This window comes from Cupressus sempervirens, chromosome 4, assembly GCF_028749045.1.
Source record: "Cupressus sempervirens isolate cs-2001-9-10 chromosome 4, ASM2874904v1, whole genome shotgun sequence".
NCBI lineage: Eukaryota > Viridiplantae > Streptophyta > Pinopsida > Cupressales > Cupressaceae > Cupressus > Cupressus sempervirens.
Window position 1 is genome coordinate 326,252,570 of NC_143121.1, and position 22,264 is coordinate 326,274,833.

The 22,264-nt window shown below is 35.6% G+C and overlaps 1 protein-coding gene across 1 annotated transcript in view; it reads right to left on the reverse strand.

The window, feature by feature from the left end:
* The window catches only part of ERMO2 (Sec23/Sec24 protein transport family protein), a 74,854-nt gene extending 52,943 nt beyond the window's left edge, over positions 1-21,911 (reverse strand). The window contains exons 1-3 of the mRNA XM_089825095.1: positions 21,428-21,911; positions 13,096-14,102; positions 12,840-12,978 (exon numbers count right to left, since the gene is read on the reverse strand). Coding sequence (XP_089681221.1) covers positions 12,840-12,978; positions 13,096-14,102; positions 21,428-21,497 — 1,216 coding nt within the window. The 5' untranslated portion in view covers positions 21,498-21,911. The remainder of the gene's footprint in view (positions 1-12,839; positions 12,979-13,095; positions 14,103-21,427) is intronic.
* Between the last annotated feature and the right edge of the window lie 353 nt (positions 21,912-22,264).

Below are 22,264 nucleotides of genomic sequence, written 5' to 3' on the forward strand. Positions count from 1 at the left end.
CATTTTAACAACTTGTCATTTTACCAAGTTTAATCCACCATTAATGAAGACATACCAAAAGAGCCAAAATATTCAAATAAAGAGATAAGATCCCCAGGAGTTTTTTCTAACTCTGCATGGTATGAAAATAAATCCTAAGTTGCAGGTTTGGGTTTGAGCTCAGGTTAAATATTGTGTGTGCGTGCATATAATTTGATAATAATATTTCTATTATAATAGTTATTATTATATATGATAAATATCATATATATATATATATATATATATATATATATATATATATATATATATATATATATATATATATTGTTGTTGTAATGTCCCCATTTTTGGGACATTAGGAATCCTAAAGTTAAATACATAAAAGATTAAATTTGTCTTATGAGAGTTTTAAAAAATTAATAAATGGGTCAATTTACTATTATAAAGGGAGTTAAAAGGTGACAAAGAAGGAAAAGGACAAAAGGAGTGGAAAGAATCTCAAGAGTTACAAGTTGCCTCCTTAAAAGGAGAAGTTCGTTTTCAGCTAGACTTGGATATTGATTTGGTTTCAGATTTCTCTTGGAGAAATTAAGGATGAGAAATTAAGGAAGCTTCAGCTTCTATTCAGGATTTGCAGACGTAAACCCTCAGGCCTTCTTTGGTGGATTGGACATATAGCCCCAATTCATCATCTGTGGTGAATTCATGACAGAGTTCACAATTAATTTCAGGGTCTTTTCTGATTATCCGATCTGCCTGTTATCATTGTTTATATAATTGGATTGTTATTGTATTGATGGTTTATAATGCACTAACAAATTCTGGAGTAATTGCTGGTTATTTACTGATTGATGATTGTTGTTTATTTACTGGTTATTTGCTCATTATTATTGTATAAATTCTTGTTTATGATTCTAAAATTTATTTGGGAAAAAATTGGAGAGAATATCCGGATAGGATATTACAGTGGTATTAGAGCCAAATAAATCCTGCCATCCTGTGGAGTTTGTGGAGAACAATTTTCAGAATGGTTTTTCAGAAATTTTTTAAAAGCTCTATCAGAGGCTAATAGTAGTTGTATATGTTGAAGTCACATAGATTATTGAGAAAATATATATATTCCAGAATAATATAAGCCGGGGGCCACCCCCCAGCCATATATAAAGGGCCTTAGCCCCCTGCCCTATATTGAAAAGGGGGCACCAGGGCGCACATTTTATGAAGATTACGCAATATATATATTACGAGCAGAAGACTTTTCAAATAGTAAACTTCAAACAATGTATTTGTCGTAAATATATTGGTTGGTAGCAGATAATTGTTTATTTGGGCACAAATTAAATGAGCAATCATTTTACTAAAAGCTTACAGTGATCAAGTGAAACTCTATTTTATCGCTGCTCATGGAAATTATCGGACTCTTGCACTTTTACACTCTTATTTGGTAATATATATTTTAGCAAAGATTTATCAGTGGAGTTTTGTGAAAACAATTGGGACTTCATTAATAAAGCAAAATTTCGAGTATATGCTATAACGAATATAACATGGGGCATTTAATTATTTTGGAATGTCAAGCCTTGCCGTGAGACTCATTTGGTGTGTGCAATAAATTGCCAACACAGTTTGTTAATTTGACATGGAAGCTAATAAATTAATATTTTTTTGTAAAGTTCTAAGGATATGGTAATTTTGGAGTGGTGTATTATTTCACAGAAGCCTTTTATATTCTGTAACAGAGGATTACACAGAAGCCTGGTGCCATGTTTCATTTAATTGCTGTGATTATTGAAAATCAAATTTTAGTTCCCTCTGCTGTTTTTAATAAGGACTTAGTGCAGCAATATTATCAGTGCCTGAGGAAGCCAATGGCAGGTGAATAGAGGCCGGCATGACATATTCCTGCTTGCTGTGGAGAAATATTAAGGATTGTACACCTTGCAAGAACACAGAAATAAATCAATGTTTTGGGCGTCGGCAGAAAGAATAATATATTTTCCTTGAGCAATGGCAAGAATCGGGAGTGAAAAAACTCCACATAGGAAACAGCAAACTTCAAAGAATCTTGGTGTTATTTTTGTTGTCGTGAATGGGCTACTGTAAAACCATTTGCAGGCAAATTGGAAACCGTGACCTGCTGGAGACCATCGTGGCCATTGGCAGTGATTTGAATGGATCTGAGTGAAGCAGCTCCTGAGCTCAGAGTACTATACAGGTTACTCGCCCTTATAGGATGGTAGGAACAAACTGCATCAGTTACTTGAAACGTATATTGCAATCATCAATATTTCTTCATTCAAAGTTGGAGCAGCAAAGGAAAGGAGAGTACCTGAATGAGTGATTATTATGACATCGATAGGTGAAGTAACAGTACAACAAAAATATTGAAGAGAACATTTGGAAGCAATATGAGTGGCATGAGAAAACTCTATTTGCATTACACTTGAATGCTATGTTGAAATGGACCAAGCAAATTCTGATTGTATAAGGAAGAGTTTTCTAAAATTTGTTTGTGGTAAGTCGAGTTCTACCTGGACGTAATCATAGATGCAGTGATTACGAGGGGGGAGTTGGTCTGGAAGCATATTTCAGTCGCACGACAAAAAATTAGTTAATTGAGCTCTGAGTGCACCGGAGGAAGAACACAAGAACAGTAGAATTCAACATCATTGAATAATCTTTGTATGGTGAAGACACATAAGATTCCTTAAGAAGATAACGCTATCATGAGTGCATTCTCTTTGTGAATAAGTTGTTCGAATATAACCACAATTTTGATGTGTGATCAATTTGGTAATAAGAAGCAACAAGCGTGTCGGGCAGCTAGTTGTGAGTACCGGGAAAAAAGGCATCTGCCGAGAGTCATTTTTGGGCAGAAGATTGTGGAGATGATGTTTAATTGTTCTTAGTCTCTGCGTTACACTCAAAATGACCATTCTTATAAGCACAAAGTGTTACTTCTTCCATCACTGATAATAGGAATTCATCGTAGACTGGGAAACAGAGAAGTCTTGTCAATATTTACCAAACTAGTGAAGGAAGAGTTCTCTGAGCTAATATTGTGAGTTGAGTTGAAGATTATCACTGCAGGTTGAAACAGTATCATCATTTTTGTTGAACCTTATCAGTGATTTTGGAAGTCTGAGGAGAAGTCTTCATAAAGCTCTATGGTTTGAGTTTTCTGTAAAGGGATCACACATTGATAGGCTTACTGAAGTTTGAGTTGGAAATCAAAAAAATCTTTAGATAGTTGTCCAAAAGCTCAATATTGTTGAAGGAGATATTTATTTCTGAGATTTGCTTCAATACCAGTTGTGTTGTATAACTTATTTCAATGCTTTATTTCTAAGATATCTATTTCTATAACTTTCAAGACATTGCATCTAAGTTTGACAAATATTGTAATGCCATATAATACATGAGAGATTAGATGTTGGCGTCTCAACTGTTATAAAATCTCAGAGCCACCATTTGACAAATACTAACACCAATCAACAGCTGGTGTTACATAGCTGGGAACTCACAATTGTATGCAGACTATACTCTAGCTGGCCATCATTGACCAAAATATTCACTCTTTAAGCACTCAATCAGCCTATGCTTGAGTGTTGGATAATTGGGAGGGGGGGCGAATCAGTTATCTTCAGCTCCCTTAGCTATTTTCAACCTCAAAACTTTTCAGCAACTAATCTTATTAATCAGATTCAAGCATTCAACCGACGACAGCAGTATGCATATAAAAATCAGAAAATAACATGCAAAATATTCAATCACACATTAAGACCAGTGTTTAACATGGAAACCCACTTTGGGTAAAAACCACTACAGAAATTATCACCCACAAATAATTATTTCTTCTGAAGTGAGCTCGGTTAAGAGCCAATGCTGTTAAAGGTTACAAACACATTTTGCTAGATGTGACCTTGTTAGGGGATTTTCAGCAAAAATCAACTAGATCTGTCAGCATACAATGAGCGGCCTTATTAAAGGACTTAGTACATTTGTTAGAATACCACCTTGCAAAGGATTTATAAATGGGACTATTAAATCCACTCGATTAAGAGATTTTCTGCTACAATGGTTAGAAAGTAACTGTGAAATGATCTGATAAAATGTACAACTACCTTTTCTTGTTCAGATCTTCTTTCTACTCTTTGCTCTTCTTCAAACTCTTCCTTGCTGGTCGATCAACAGATAACCTTCATCTCATCACTTTCCTTCACTCAATTCACTCTATTTTTCAACTATGTTTTGCTCAGTGACTCTTTTGTATTCACGTGGCTATCAGCAACAACAAACTTCTTGATCTTCCTTTACATAGCCACTAAATCTTATTCATTAGGGTTTCCTTGAGTTACTCTAATCTATTCGATCAAATCTCAACTCACATTTAATGTATCTATCACTTGGAAAAACATTTTATGAATTGTGCCAACTGGAACTCACCTTGGAACTTGAACTTTTCTTCTATCTCGAACCAATAATTAAATCTTCATTGTTGATTTGTACCTAACCTTTTTCATCTGTTTATTCGCTAACTATCTTTATTCCTTCCTTAGGATCTTCTAGATCAATCCAGATCATCACTCAATGTCGTCCTTCAATTGAATTTTTCAAAAGTGTTAGTATACTGACTTGTGTCCTTGTTCAACTGAGCATCTCCATTTCCTTGGTTATAGCTAATTACTCAGTTAACACTATGTGCTCGGTAACATTATGTGCTCAATTTACTAACACATGTTCAGTTCACTTCAACCAAATGACATCTTTGCTTAGCGACCACCATTTCTAGCTCGATGTCACAAATTGATTCCTTGTCTTTTCACTTCACAACTTCATTTCTTTATTACAAACCAATATAACCAACTTGTGCATCATTCTAACACTTCATCAAATCATGTAAAACAATCAAACCAATATTAACTTGACAAAGACTAATTCATCAATTACCCGTTTATGTTCACATATTTAACATCACTTCTTTATTTCACCTTTTGTCTTTACCGAGCATTCATTATTCAACATTACATACTTCAAATTGATATTGCAACTTACATAAATCAGTGAGTCAATAGGCTTGACATCAAATGACAACATAACAACCAATCCAATTTTCCTACATACTTTTCATTGCTCAATTATTTGACCTTGTTCATCATCAGCATCAATTTGGGTAACACTATCAGTTGGGGTAACATTGAGGTGTTTGATGGGATGAATGGCTATTGATCTGTTATTAAGTTCAGCCCTTAAAATTATCAAATTACTACATATGTTACTGGAGGAAGACATATGAAATTTATTAATTGCACAAGGTTTTTACAGATTTTCAAGTTATTGAGTTATTTTTTGTCCTCTCCATGCCATCTGTTAGTATCTGAACAGAATTAGAGTGAAAGGAAATCAATGAGAAGGCATAATGTTTCTTTTTTCCAATTTGGCAGGGTCTAACAGCAATACTCAGGCTCACAGGAAACTTAAGCTGAGGTTAGCACAGCAGAACAGTGATTCTTCCGGATCTAAAATGACATGAGAAAATAGTTTGGCTAAAGTGCTTTATAAATCAGGTAGCAAACTTGGGTTGGAATTTATAAACAGGACAAAAGTCCTTGGCACATTGATTGACTTGGAAGGATGCTTAGCCATGGTAGAGCAATCACCCCCTACTTTACTGCAAACTGCTCTTGTTCCTAAAGTGACGGTTGAATCAATTTAAGTGGCTGAAACATTCAGATGACAAGATAAAACTATTAGTCGCTTCTTGTCTAATTGAAGTCATAAGAATTTTAGCACCACAAGAACCTTAAGAAGAAGACATCATGAAGGAGGTGGTACAACTTATTATTGATAGTTTTCAAAACCTTGGGGAGAGAAGCAGTCGTCTTTACCTAGAAGCTATGCTATACTAAAATCATTTGCAGATATCAGGCTGTGCAACCTACTACTTGAATTGGGATTATATGATTCAGTACGTACCATGTTTCACATTCTATTAGGCACAGTCAGGGAAGAACACGATACAAATGTTATTGCAGCCATAGAAAATATTATGGTTATGACAATTAAATAGAGTGATGATGCTCATTTCCAGCCACTTCCACAAATGTTGTTAAAATTTTCAAATAAAGAACAAAAGGCTTCAAAAGCTACTTGTAAGTTGGTCAACAAGGTGCTCAAAACATGTGAGTCAAAAATTGAGAAGTATACAAAGCAGTGAGCTAAAGAAGAATTAAGGGTAAGGAATTACAGGTTGTAGAATCTCAGAAAATGAGCAAGAACCAAATGAGGAAAGAGCAGATTTGTTTTATTTGCAAGCATATCTGGTCACTTGATCACATTTGTAAGGAAAACAAGAAAGAAGAGTCAGCCCAAGAGGTGCAGTTCAGCGTTGATGAAGTTGAGGTCTCGTTAGTCCAACTTCAGCGTGATGAAGATCATGAGAGGGATCCCTCTATGAATGATTTTAAGATTTGTTCTAGCATCTTATTTGGTGAATTGGAAGTGGTGACTGACAAGTATTTTCATGAGAATGTCTATTTACATGATATGTATAAAAATGAAAATGTAGCTCTCCATGAGAATGGACTATTTGAAAACAATGGCGTAATAATTGATGAGACAATACAAATAAAGATAGAGGGAAATTCTAAAAATGATGCAACTGAAAATTAATCTAGTAGTCAAAATCTAGAGCAAGATATTACTATTGGGGCTGATTCGAAGGACCAACCTGAAATTCCATTTCAAGTTGATGATTATGAAGCATCTAATTTGGAAGACAAGTTGAAAGTATCAAATCATATGGTTGCTGTAGCCTTAGTGCACTTTGACAAAACCAATAAAAATATTGGAGATATCATGTGGGAAATTAGAGGTGTTGAAAAGGAGAAGGGTACAATGAATGGAATCAATAGTGCAAACCTTCACTCTTAAGAAAGCATTGGAAAGAATGAAATCAGATTACTTAAAGTTGTTCAAAGGCAAGGATATGACTATCAAACATGTTGAAGATAAAGAGAGGGAGATAGATGAGTTATGTAAGCAATTTAGTATGACATAATACTCATTATATCAAGCTGAAATCAGATTTCTAGAACAGCCACTCCCCAAGATGTTGGTCAAGAACCTAACGCTAAGGGGATCATACAAATAATAGAAGGGATTCACACCACACCCTTGTTGAGAGCGAAGGAGAGCACAATATATACACTTCACCTTATCTATATAAGGGTCATTATGCTGAAGAAAACTTTACGAACCAGCAAGAAGTAAACCATGGGAACTTTGATTTTTATGACAGCAGTGGTACATCTTCACATTGTCACATGGATAGAGATAAATCAAGTGAAACTAATTCAGATATTCCACTTGACAATGATCTCTTCATTGATGGAGATGATTTTAGTGATGATACTTATGGTGAAGCAGAGAGTTTAGAGTTGTCCTTAATGTGCCCTAAGCATTTTTACAGCTTACCTAGAGATTTGTCACCAAGTTCTTATGATGTGGCAGCTACCTACTTATTAATTGGTGATTTTATTTTTTGTCATATTTTCAGATTCGGCTTGGCCTACAAGAATTAGCGACTTGCATGCAGATGAGTGGGAACCACATATGTTGCAATATTTTCTATATGAGATGTTACCTTTCCTGTTCGGCGACATATTGGTGACAATGTTGACATTCTTGATGCTGACCCAAGTTATGACTCTGACAACTTGAGTCATGATGAATTGGTTTCCTTGCATATGGGCAATGTGTTGGCCATCTATTTATTCAGCCGGCTGATTCAGGAGGTTGGAGATTCATCAATTGTCTAATTCTACACCCAGGATTGTGTTGAGAGGTTGGTTTGGGACCAAGGTGTTAACAGGATGTATGTTTTACATTTTGAGGATTCTATTGCAGTACTGCACAGCTTGAGATTTGAAGCAGCAGTTATGATCAACGTCATGCAACCTACAGACGCAACGGTACTTCACAGATTGACATGGGATCCAAGGATCTAGTTGATGGATGAGTTGCATTTGGACACCTTGCTTCATAGTGTGGTAGGATGTGTTTTCAGATTGGGCTATATAGCTACCTACATATTTATATGGGATACTAGAACTGATTGCTTGTCTCGAGGAGGGAGGATTGAACTGTCCCCATTTTTGGGACATTAGGAATCCTAAAGTTAAATTCATAAACTATTAAATTTGACTTATGAGAGTTCAAAGAGAATTAATAAATGGGTCAATTTAATATTATAAAAGAAGTTAAAAGGTGACAAAGAAGGAAAAGAACAAAAGGAGAGGAAAGAAGTTCAAGAGTTACATGTTGGGTCCTTAAAAGGAGGAGTTCATTTTCAGCTAGGCTTGGATATTGATTCAGTTTCACATTTCTCTTGGAGAAATTAAGGAAGCTTTAGCTTTTATTCACGATTCAAGGATGCAAACCCTTAGGTCTTCTTTAGTGGATTAGATGTAGCCCCGATTCATCATCTGTGGTGAATTTGAGACAGAGTTCACACTTGCATTTCAGGTTCTTTTCTGATTATCCAATCTTACTATTACCATTGTTTATACAATTGGATTGTTATTGTATTGCTGGTTTATAATGCAATAATGAATTCTGCAGTAATTGCTGGTTATTTACTGATTGATGATTGCTGGTTACTTACTGGTTATTTGCTGGTTATTATTGTATAAATTCTTGTTTATCATTCTGAAATTTATCTGAGAAAAACTTCGAGAGAATTTCTGGGTAGGATATTACAATTGTATAATATTTTAATATTTTTCATCACTGAATTAATACAAAAAACTTTAAAATTGATACCCACAGAGCTGCATATAACACAGACACCCCGCTTTGTTGACGGCCACAAAGCAGAACGGCAATTGCCTGACATATTGTCCGAAGCAGAACATGATTCTTTGGCGAATGCTGACTCGGAGCTGCACCAGATCCCGACCCCCATCCCAGCTCCCAATGCCAAACCAGCATGTCGTACCACTAAGACTTGGACAAGTCAATCTTACTATTACCATTGTTTATACAATTGGATTGTTATTATATTGCTGGTTTATAATGCAATAATGAATTCTACAGTAATTGCTGGTTACTTACTGATTGATGATTGCTGGTTACTTACTGGTTATTTGCTGGTTATTATTGTATAAATTCTTGTTTATCATTCTGAAATTTATCTGAGAAAAACTTCGAGAGAATTTCCGGGTAGGATATTACAATTGTATAATATTTTAATATTTTTCATCACTGAATTAATACAAAAAACTTTAAAAATTGATACCCACAGAGCTGCATATAACACAGACACCCCACTTTGTTGACTGCCACAAAGCAGAACAGCAATTGCCTGACATATTGTCCGAAGCAGAACATGATTCTTTGGTGAATGCTGACTCGGAGCTGCACCTGATCCCGACCCCCATACCAGCTCCCAATGCCAAACCAGCATGTCGTACCACTAAGACTTGGAAAAGTCAATTATAAAGTCCAGAAAAAAAAGAATAAAAAAATGAAAACACTCAAACCAATTACAGCAAACACTGTTGAGGCCTAATTACTGCTCTATTGCTTCAACACTCAGATTGCTTTGGGGGTTTAAAGGAGTCTTGGAACTTGGTTAAAGCAATAAAATTATGTGAAACAGCATGCACCATGAAAGTCTGTGGTCTCAAACGCACTGCCCCTCAAACCACTACAAACTGCCTCCTCCCAAATGCCTCCTGCTATTTTGTAAAGCAAAAACTAAATATCCATTTTGGCCATGCTGAATGGAAAAGTATTGATTTTTTTATTCTTTTGACATTTTCACAATCAAATCAAGCATGGATTACACTTACCTTGGTTTTCTGTGTTGGTCCCTATCCTATGTTAGGTTCCCATGATAGTATCAGCATCTGTAGATTTGTCTAAAATACAAGTGCAAGACTCCACATAGAGCTTGTGATGTTGGGATGAGTAATACAAGTTCCTTTCTACTATAATTCACAACTCCATACACTTATAGTTATTTTTGTTTTGATAAAATGTACCCTTTTATGGGATTCAATATTAAAATATATATATAATAAAAGATGATATTTACATAATTATATATATATATATATACTCAAATGAAAGATTGAAATTAATTGGTGCATTATTTCCTTGAGCTGCCAGCCATACATTTTCACAAGGGAACTCCTATGCACTATCAGTCATGCAGTCATTAAATTTATCAAGTACCCTGACAATCTGACAAAGCCAGCGAACTGTTTGGCTTTCTGTTTTTTAATGAAATGTCAGATTTCCCTTCTTTTTTGCAAGCATTTTCTTTTATCTTTTTATACTAGGTTTTCTTGCTGTTCTTTTCTGAAACTTCTCATGTTTCTGACACATTAGCTACCTAGACTAAGTGTATCTGATGTTCTTGCCTTTGGAGTCGTTTGGACTTGACAGATCTGAAAATTTGAGCTAATTAATTGCCAGGACAGTAAATCAGAACCCCTGCATTAGCACCAGAATTAGTGTCTTATCTCACTTGTGCCACAACATTAATAAGGGGTTTACATCAGTACTCAAAGCATTTTCCAAAACTAAACTAGTATCCCAAGATTGATTTGCACCCTCTGGCTCTCAGTTTTCTATCTGAAGATTTAGTCCAAAATTGTTTATTTGCTGTTTACAAATTTGAATTTCCAAACCTGTGATTTCAGTTGTGTTGCTAGTCTCTTCTCCCATGAGATCAGATAAGAAAATTATTAGATTAGATACAGGCTCGTTTACAACATTTTAAACATCTTCATTTAATCTATATTACACACTTTATGCTTCAGAGAAATGATTTCGGTAGAGATTTAAACACAAGTTGAAGGTGGTAGTCATCATTGATGAGGTCTGAAATCGTATTGTCATAAAGAAAGTGAAAACTTACAAAATAACAAACCTAGAATTACTGTAAAAAATGACATAATTTTTTAGTATTTTTTCAAAACAATACATGAGCAAACAGATATTCATCAAAATAATAGAGCATGATAAACATGCCAACATGCAGAACGAGACACTACTAGCATTCGAGATGTAAGTCTAAACGCCAATCTGCTGCTTAAAGGTTTCCATCCTCAAAAAACTTGGTCTCAGCACCTGATAGGATTTTTCACCAAGCCATTCCTGCTGAAACACAATGTTTAGCCGAGAAAAGAAGTATTTTTTGTTTTATATATCTCAGATTGTATCCCTTCTCCTCTGCCTGGAGCATTATATCACTCAAGCTCCTACTTCCCAGCAATCCCTACTCAAAGGCATCACAACCCTTAAATGTTGGCAATAGCTGGGCAAGTTAACTGACAAATCCAGGGCCTCAAACTGGGTAGTAAACTGATAAATTAAGGCAACTCCAAACACTTGACCACCTCATTTCCAGCACACTATGATCCTAACCAACCACATTCACTGATTATTGTAGTCCTAGCTAACTATCCAGTCCTAGCCAACTGAAAGTAACTACAGTTCCAATTATGCTACTCCTATACTAACAAACTAATCACCAAACAATAAACGAAAAAGCATTACTCAGTTACCTTATTCAATTACTGACTCCTATCCAGTTGCTAACAAAGCACTCTAGAACAGTCAGTGCGGCAGATTAAAAGGGGGCATTGCATGTGTCATACAAGTGTTAATATCAGAGGATCACAAAAGACAAAGGACATTTAATGGCAGAGTGCCAAGTAGATTTCTGTTTGAGATAAGAGGGAGAAAATCTGTTTAGGGAAAAGAAATGCAAGCAGTTTGTAAGAAGCTACAAAATGATATTCATGAAATGCACTTTGATAATGAAATTCTTGCAGTGTTCGTCAAAGATCTGGATGGTGGTTTGACATACGGTGGTCATACAATGGCATTACTGAAGGATGGTGTGCTCACAAGGGCTCAAGGACGGAAATCATTCATAGTATTTACTATTATCTGCCATAGTTTAGCGTATGTAATGGTGCTTTTGTACATTCTATGGAAAATATTTTTCTTTATGGGAATCATATTTATAATAGGGTTTGGGTACATTTTGTGGTGGCATTTCTTTTTAGTCTGTTTCCTTGGAATAGGATTTAGTAGTATTCTTCTCTTTTTGGATAAGATATCTGTGAGCTACCAGCATTTGGAATGACTACATTAGTTTTATGCAGCTGGTGGTATAGGTTCTATGATATCTACTATTTAAATTTATGTTTTGAATGGCAATTTTAAACTATCTGCAGTCCCTGAAGATGGTATTGTTGACTTTAAAATTATTGTGGTCCCTCCTACTACTGATGAGCTAGGTCCCCATATATAGACCCCTAATAATATATCTAAAAACAGAAACATTAAGATGCCTTTCATTACAGGAATATACTATGTGAAAAATGTTTCAAAAGTGGAGCCCAAACATTTGGTAGAGTTAAGGATAGTGTTTCTAGCTCACAGCCAATCAAGAAACCAGTTTGGGATATGAAACCCCCATTGTGTAACCCCAAATGGGAAATTCTTTTTATTTCTATCAACTTTGTACAATGTTCGTATTGGGTATATAAACATAATACCCCTCTACATTCAAATTAGTAACTCATTTATGAGGAGTCAGGACCTTATCAAGACTAGAAAAAGTAGAAATGAAAGAGGGTGACAAAATAACCAGAGCACCAGAAATTATCATAAAAAATTTACACCAAGGAAAAGAAATATAATGCTGCCTTTGACCTTCATTCAGCAAAGCACAAATTGAGTACAAAAATATGATAACTGGCAAAGCAAGAGAAAAGCAAAACCGAAAGCCATAATAATACACCTAGCACAAGTGACACGTAGATGTTACTACTTACCTTCATTCAGCAATGTACACACATTACACCTCCACCGCCTGCCACTATCTGTGAATGTGACATAGGGATTGATGTAAGTTCGACATCTTCTGCATCTTACAATTCCAGATGGTCCAAAATCAACAATAGGTATCTCCTCCTGTAAAAGAGACAAAAAAATTATTTGTAATTATAAGACCAGACAATAACACTTAAAACTAGATCATTGAAATTATTGGAGGAATGAAATAACAACATAAGAGAAATTTTCTCTAACCCCATCTGGTGGTTCAGCAAGTGGATGAACCACAGCCCCTAGAGGCAAATGCCACCGAGCCATCAACGACTGGGAATTTGGTAATGCATGAGTCGTAAACCGAAGATACCTCGGATGGCAATTTGAAACAAAAACTGAACTTGATGATGTTACATCCATGTCTGCTTCACTCAGAGGTCGTGGAAGTGAAATAGGATCAAGTCCTGCCTCTACTGATCCAGGAACAGAGCTCACTGAGAGTGACTGAAACTCCTCAATCAATCCTTGGATGCTTCCTGTAGGAGGTCCTGCAGTTGGATAAGATTGCAGTATTCTGGCTTGCTGACCATCAATGTAGGAAGGTTGTATTGGTGGCTGAAACGCTGCACCTGGAAATGCCTGAGGACCTGCTAACTGTGAAAAATGTTGTTGCTGTCCAGGAATTCCAGGCTGAGACATAGGAAATGGACGTGGACCAAATGAAGGAACCTGTGGAACATGTCCACTTGAATATGGCTGTGACATTAATTGCTGGATAGGTGGTCCTGAAGTAGAAACTGAAGGAGGTACACCTTGAGTATATTGTGGGGAATAATGAATTGGCGGCTGAGGGATATTCCCTCTAGTGGGTGCATAATTTGTTGCCTGTGATGGAGGACCTAATGGCACAGATGGAGATGGGACCGCAGAAGGTATGCGTGGACCTTGAGAAGGAATAAAATGTTGATTTGTTGAAGAAACCGGTGGAGGTGGTGTTGGTTGACTTGACATGAAGTTCCCAGTTGGAGGACGTACAAAAGGTGGAGGAGGCCCTACAACAGAAGATGGTAAATGCTGTGATGGTTGAAATGGTACGGCAGGACCATTTGGCCTTACTGACTGTGTCATCCTTTGTTCTGGTCCCTGTGAAGAAACTGAGGGTGGGAAGGAGACAGAAGAACCTTGAAGAGAAGGTCCTGTGGGATTGCCTGCTTGACCAGGAATCTTGGGATTTTGAACCTGTTCAGGCCTCATTGCTTGTGTTGAACCTGGAAGATAAGATCTAAATGTCATCCCTGCTGCTGGATCTGAAATTGTTTATTTACCATTAAAAAGACAAGAGCACTGTGATAAAATGAGATAAGACTGTGTTTTGTCATCAAACAATAAAAGGTTAAATATAGAAACAAGATACATGCAGCATTTAATTCCTGCCTTGGTCAGTCAGAAGTAATCTGAATTTTTTGGGAACATATATTGAAAGTTGATGGTACAGACTATTGTAGTTGCTTTGGTTTTGTTGTTTACAGACTCATTTGTAGTTGTATTATAGTTAATTAATAGCCTCTCAAAGAGTTGTGCATGCAACTCTTGTTCATTATTTAGTAGCTTGTAATTTTTCTTCTTCAATTGCTTTATCCTTTCACTCATAGTCATGACTAATGAACTTTCATTACAATCATCTTCATTGTTCCACCATTATACAATTTTCTATATAGAATAAAATTAATATTCGTAAGATGATTCCAAGGGTTTCATTCGTTGCTTGGTAAAGAGCATGAAAGGATTTATCTCTGGCGGGGATTTTGTCCTCAACCAAGATTTGGAACTTTGTTTAAACTCGGTAAGTGCATGAAAGGGATTTGTCCTTATAATTCTTAAAACTACAGACCCGTTTGTAGTTGTATTATAGTTAATTAATAGCCTTCCAAAGAGTTGGGCATGCGACTCTTGTTCATTATTTAGTAATTTGTAACTTTTCTTCTTCAATTGCTTTATCCTTTTCACTCATAGTCATGACTAATGAACTTTCATTACAACCATCTTCATTCTTCCACCATTATACTATTTTCTATATAGAATAAAATTAATATTCATAAGATGATTCCAAGGGTTTCATCTGTTGCTTGGTAAAAAGCATGAAAGGATTTATCTCTGCAGGGGATTTTGTCCTCAACCAAGATTTGGACCTTTGTTTAAACTCGGTAAGTGCATGAAAGGGATGTGTCCTTATAATTCCTGTCATCCCGTAAGGGATTTTGTCCTTCTGATTTGCAAATACTACCTAGCATAGTTTGCAAACTCTGTGAGTCTCTAAGTTTCTGAGTACTCTATGTTTTTGGTCCACAAGTTTTTAAAAGTTAAACTCTCTAGTATTTGAAGACAGGAGAAATATGTGGGTATGGGTATAAATTCCTACACAAGAAAATGTTTGTTAAAAAATACATTTTTCGAACTTTTTTTTGCTATTAAACTATGCATTCTCTCTTTTGAGCTGTAAAATTTTAATTTTAATATATTTTGTAATTGAATTTTGCAAAAGCAATATGATTTTAAAAAATTTAAGTTTTAGTACTTCTAAGTTGTCAAGTTTTTGCTAAGTTGTCGTCATGTTTTTGCAAAGTCAAAAAAAATTGGTTTGCTGAGTACTTTCTGCCTCTGAGTCTGGGAAATATGCTACCTAGAACTCAAAATTGATGACTTGATGTATTTGCTAGACTATTGCTGATTAATATTTCTTGATGGATTGACAGGTCCATCTTCTAAGAATATACTTGAATGCTTTAAAATAATTGCTGCTTGAATTGATTTTTTAAATTCTATTTATTACTGAATGTATTTTTCAATCGATGATCTCCCAAATGATTTGGTTTCTCTTATACCTTCAAATGAAAGGGGGTCACACCTTTCCAAAGGATGTGCCCCTTCATAACTAAGTGCTATTGTGGAATGTGTTTGTTTTAGTAATTGTGGATCATAATATTTGTTTTAAACTTAATCGACCCTCCTTCCATGTAATCTCTATCCTTTTTTAATTTCACCAACCAAGCTATTGATGATAAAAGCTGTGATTCTATTTGTAAAGTCGACGATCTTCTGACAGGGGCATTATAGTCCGTCCTTCCCGAGATTGCTTGTCCAGAAACAATTTAATGATCACGAAATTCTACTCCTTCCAAGTGCACTCCTCCATAACCAAATTCTTCCATTTAACCAAATATTCTGGAATAGCCTAATTTCTTAAATTCTTTTCTCTTTTATCAATACAGCCCTCATGTTCCAAAATTAATTTTCCCTCATCATCAAGCAGGTAACTCCAAACATGGTGTAAAATGTTGACCTAGCACCTTCTTAAAGAATCTTGAAAGACATTATAAATTTAATAATTTGCTGATAATCCCAATTCATAAGCAACCTCATTAATCCTTCATATAGTCTTGTAAGGACCATAAAATTGTGGCTTGATTTTCTCAACACCACTTCCCTTTATACAAGATTGTTTATTAGGTTGCACCCTTAAAACAACCAAGTCTCCAACTCAAATGATCTTTCAGATCTAAGTCAGTCAGCATACATTTTTTATTGATTCTGAAATGGCCTAACATCAAGTGGGGTAAACACAGGCATTGTGTAACATGTTGACCTAGCATCTTCTTGAGGCAAGATACGTAAAAGACATTATGAATTTGACAGTTTTCTAGTGTTTCCAATTCATAAGCAACCGCGCTGATCCTTCTTAAAGTCTTCTAAGGCAATCGTGCTTTGTGTTTATACACGATTATATATAAGGTTGCAACATTAGAAAAACTAAGTCTCCAACTTCAAATGTTTTTTCAAAACATCATTGAGGGTGTTTAAAATATTCCTACTTGGTTGTACCAAAGTCTCTTGCTCCAACAACTCTGCAATCTGTAAGAGCCAATCACCAGATGATACTGCCTCATATCCATATGGTACCTTGAAGAAGCTCATTCCTATTAACATATGATCAGTAGAATTGTAATCATATTCTCAGAGATGCCGCCATTTGACCCAATATGTTTGTTGCCCTATGACATCAATCTGCAAAATATCCTTCAAGCCACTTATTTACAATTTCAGTTTGCCCAACCATTTGTGGGTAATAGTAGGGCTTAGGGTAAGGTATATTCCAACCAACTTTAGTTCTTGCCAAAAAAAATTGTGGAATCAACAATCTCTATCACTAAAGATGTTTTTGGGTAGCCCATGTCATCTAAAGATTTCTCTAAAGAAAATTTTAGGTACTTGTGATGCTCTATACTTAAAAGAAATTGTATTAAAACGTGCATATTAGCCAATCCACCACCACAAATATACAATCTTTTCCTTGCACTTTTAGAAGTCTTGCAATGAAGTCCTTTGAAATGCTCTCCCATTTTTCATTGGCATTGGCAAAGGTTGTAACAAACCGGCTGGAAATGTTTACTCTATCTTGTTTCTTTGACAAACCATACATTCTTTATTATGCTTGAAAACATCTTCTTTAAGGCTTTTCCAAGAAAATATTTCCCTTGCTTGTAAGTTTTGCGGTAACCTCAATGACTCACTAATGGAGTATAAAGATATGCCCTCATAATCTTTTCTTTCATTGTCGATCTTGGGGTGGGATATATTCTGTGTATAAAATGAGTTCTTTTGTACTTATCATCTTGTAGTTACCCTTCCAATATATCATTTGCCAATACATATTCCACAAGTAATAATTTTTTCAAACTACAAAGATGTCAATAATAGAACGTAGGTTAGGTCATCGCTATAAAGCATTAGCCACAACATTACTTTTTCTCTTCATATATTCAATATTAAAGGCACGGGCTTGCAACTTGTAACCCTTTTTTTGGTCTATCATTTAGGTCCTTTCGGTTAAAAAAGAATCTCGAACTATTATCGTAGTTCTTGGTGATAAATCATCCAAAAACTAGGCATCATTTAAACTCAGCTAGAGCATACAAAATAGCTAGCATTTCTTTGTCATAAATCAATTATTCCTTTTTGTCTCCTTAAGCTTGCGGCTCTCAAATGTTATTTGGTGTTTAGCTTGAACTAATACAGCTCTGGTACCTTCCCCTAAAGCATCACAACCTAACTCAAACAAGAGAGAGAAATCCAGAATGGCTAACACTAGACAAGAACTCGAGATTTCTTTAAGGTTGTCAAAAGATCTTTGGGCCTTCTTACTCCGTTAAAAAGCACCATTCTTAATTAAGTTTGTCAATGGAGCCATTACCATTGAAAATTTTAAAATCCCCTTAAAAAGTTAAGATCTTTGGTCATGGCCAATCTAATATTGCCTTGAATTTTTTTTTCATCCACGCAAAACCCTTGGGCATTGATCTTATGTCCCAAATAAAATAAATCATCCATTCCAAATTCACATTTGGATGCCTTAGCAAATACAATTGTTGCTCAAGTATCTTCACTACTTCATCAATGTGTCATGTGTGATCTTCCCTAGTTTTACTATAGACCAATATATTGTCAAAGAACATGAAAAAAGAATCACTTAATTGTTTGTCGAACAATCATTTAATAAATCCCCTGAGTGACTTGAAGAGTCATCTAATAAATATAAACTTTTCTCTAATTTCAGCAATAATAAAAAATTTGTTAGATATCCTTCCATGGTACCTTGTTGCCTTAGTCATGTTAACTCCTTAATATGCATCTTTGGGTTCTTCCTTTCAAGCCTTTTTATGAGTTTTTATGTTAAGTCATCATATGTGACATTCTAATGATTCCCCTATATGATTAGGTACAATTCCCTCTAAATGAAGAATGAGAAAATTAATAGCTTTGTCTTCTATAATAGGACTAGTATCTAGTTTTTGGATTCATGCTCAGGCAATGCTCTTTCCCCAACCATCAAAAGAAGGAAGACTCATCTTAGTCTTTGTCATAAATCTTTGTTGGGTTACCTTCCTTCCCCTATTGAGGTGTTTCTTGACCTTGCAATATTCTCTAAATGGAATATGTCTCCTAAGGTCAAGATCAATTCTTGAATTGCTTCCACACATTCATCAATGTCATTTGTTGACATGTCTAGTTCTTACAATGATTGATCTTCTCTAGGTAAGAATGTTGGTTGTGTTATTTTATGTGAAGATCTTAATGGAGTCCTATTGTTATTTAATATTTTCAAAGTGATTTAAACCAACATCTTGGTTTGATTAGAACTACAAGCACTTATTGTATTACTCATATTTTGATTTGTTTAAAGAAGTAATTGTGTTGTTTGTTCTTGTCGCTCCATATAGCCTTCAATTCATTTACTTGGCTTACCTCACAATCACCTAGTTGATTTCCCAAAACTAGGTTGCTACTTGCCTCTACTCTCCTCCTCTCTCCCTTCAAGTCTCATTGAGCTCTTTGGCTCAATTGCACATACTTTTTTATCCTTGGGTTTGCAAGATCAAAGTTTTGATATGCCTGAATACCGTAATATTTACACAAAACTGATGTTAGCTTTATCAAAGATTCAGAATTTGTAATAAGATCCAGATCACTAAATCATAGGAAAATACTCAAACGTGATCAAATCATGAATTCTCCAGAAAACTTTGCAAATATGCTGAATTTAGAGGCTTTTGTAACAGAACTCAACAATAAAGCTACCAAGGGTTTTGTCCTTAGTTTGCCAAAGAACAGAAAAGGCTTTTCATCCTTCCAACTTTTAGCCCACCTTGGAAGATTCTTGTCCTTGACCAAGATTTGGGTTTTCTTCCAAAGTTGTAAAGAACGTGAAAGGGTTTTAGTCCTTCAGAATCTCATGAGCATGAAGGGATTTCACCCTAACAATTTACAAATACTGCCTACAGGCCAGAACTCAAAACTCATGACTTGATGTATTTGCTAGGCTATCACTGATTTGGCTTTGTTAATTAATATTTCTTGATGGATTGACCAGTCAATTTGTTAACAATATTTGAATGCTTTATAAATAATTGCTGCTTGAATTGATTTTCAAATAATATCTATTGCCGAATGTATTTCTGAATCGATGATCTCCCAAACGATTTGCTCTACCTTTCATATATTCAGATGAGAGGGAATCACACATCTTCACTTACATCATAGCCTTTGCAAAGAATACATCCGTTCATAATTAAGTGCTGTTTTGAATGTGTTTGTTTTCATAATCACTGATCATAATATTCCTTTTAATCTTAATCAACCCTCCACTCATTTAATATATATCCTCTATTAATTCTGTTGCCCAAGTTATTGATGATAAAGGCCACGATGTTATTTGTAAACACCGCAATCTTTGGGTGGGGACATGACAATCATGTTATATCATGTCGTATTTTGAACTTAATTACTACTGAAAATATGTACAGATTCTGATTTTTATATGTTTAGGCAATCCCCAACAATTATTTGACCAAAACTGAACAAATGCTAGGATAAGTAACTTAACTGAGCAGCATTCTAAATCTACCATGTGAATTCTGATAAGAAGAAATTACTATAGCTATTGTGTTGCTGAATATATTATTCTGCTACGCAATTATTATATTCTCCTCAAGAGGCCATGTACACCCAAGTTCAACGCTGCTCAAACCCAACAGACTATAAAGTTCCTACTTAGATTAAGTGAGGAGGTTTGAATTGTCGCCGAGCAACCATCTTGCTGAGTCAAATTACATTTTTTGACTTGTTCAGTCATTTCCATAATCTGAATAGTGAGACTATGATCTGCTCATTTTTGTCCCCCATTACACTGTACCATATAAAACACCCATATCTCTCTGCTTCTATCACAATTTGTGCTTTTCACTGGTTGCATAAAGGAAGGGAAATGGCATCCTCTAGCTGCCCCTTTTGGATACAATCCACTCCAGTGATCTCATGTATTCAGTATATATAATAATAAGATGACGTTATCTACACCGTATAGATTCTTATTGTTGCCTAACCAAAATGAAGTCCAGGAATCCAGGATAATTTTTGCCCGGTGATTAATGCAGCCTGTTTATTCCAAACTAGAATGGATTAACCAGCATGCCGGTCTCTCGTGAATGCTTTGCAGACGCATAAATAATGCTTAATAGTTCTAATTTACAAATGACCTATTCGCACTAATCTGAAAATTAATATAAAAGTTAAAGGTAATTTACCAGATCGAAGCCTAACCAACATGCGAACTTAGCATATGAGGGACACATCATGCCAATAGGAAGACCTTTCACATTGCTCCAAATACTATTCAAACTTGTACTCCTTAGGTTTCAGCATCGTCACAAAGATTGGGAATGAACTGGACCTTATTAAGTTTCACAAGTTTGATATGGATGGGTGCTTGCCAGCTTGACCGATGACAAACTGAGAGTTATAATTGCGTTACTGAAATAAACTCAAATGAAAGTTTCTTTCTTCTTTCAAAAACATCGGGAGTCCGATGATCTTTGTTCAAGGTATATTTTTCCCGATTTACGTTAAATTGCACTTATATAGAAGCTGCAAAGTTTGATCCAGTATGCTCAAGGAAGTGGACAATGTTCCCTTCATTTTTACAATATGGGAAAAACAGAAGAAATGTATATCTTAAAATTAGGGTTGCGCGACAACGTACCTGGAGCTGAAAAGGGTGAATAGTGCTGAGCTGGTGGCCTGCTCGGCACGCCGGGTCTGTTTGGTTGCATCGCGACTGATTTTAATAAAGGCTTTCACCACATCTGCATAGAAATCCGCTGACCGAATAGACTTCTCCCTGTTATTGAAGTTTTAATTAGATCTTAAAATATGATGAATCGATCTTCAATTACATCAGCAGGGCTTCGTAAACTACGTAATCAATGGAAATTCTGCCTTAAAAGGCGACTTCGACTGAAATCAAAAACCAAAAATCAGATCGCCGGGCAGAAGGTTCAGAATATAATGAAGAGAATGTTCTAGAATATAGTAAAAACTATTGGAAGAAGAGGCATCTCTGTTGTGTTAATGGAGATTCCACAGGAGACCATATATCAAGGGCTCTCGCGTGCAGGCCCAGAAGGACGGCAGCTCACATAGGGTAGGAGGAAAGTAATAAATTGAAGACGTAAAAAATTAAAAACAGGAAAACATATGAATACAGAGGGGTAGTCGTACAGAAATTTTGTCGCTCTCATGTAAAGGCGATTCAATATCCGTCAAAATTCACGGCAACTGACCGAATCCGGATTTGCCGTTTGGTAACAGCAGGTCACCGCTGCGCGGTTAACCCAAAAAAGTGAATGAGCCTGTACAACGAAGTATGCCAATGCTTTGGTAGATTGTTTCCAGATGATATGGTTTTTGCGGTACTTTCATTATATACAAAGTATGTTAATTAAGGGAAGTGCTCTATGGCTATTTCAATTAGACTTGAACGAGATTTTAAACAAAAATACTTCTTAAAAATTATTATGATGTTAGGGTTATGTCAATA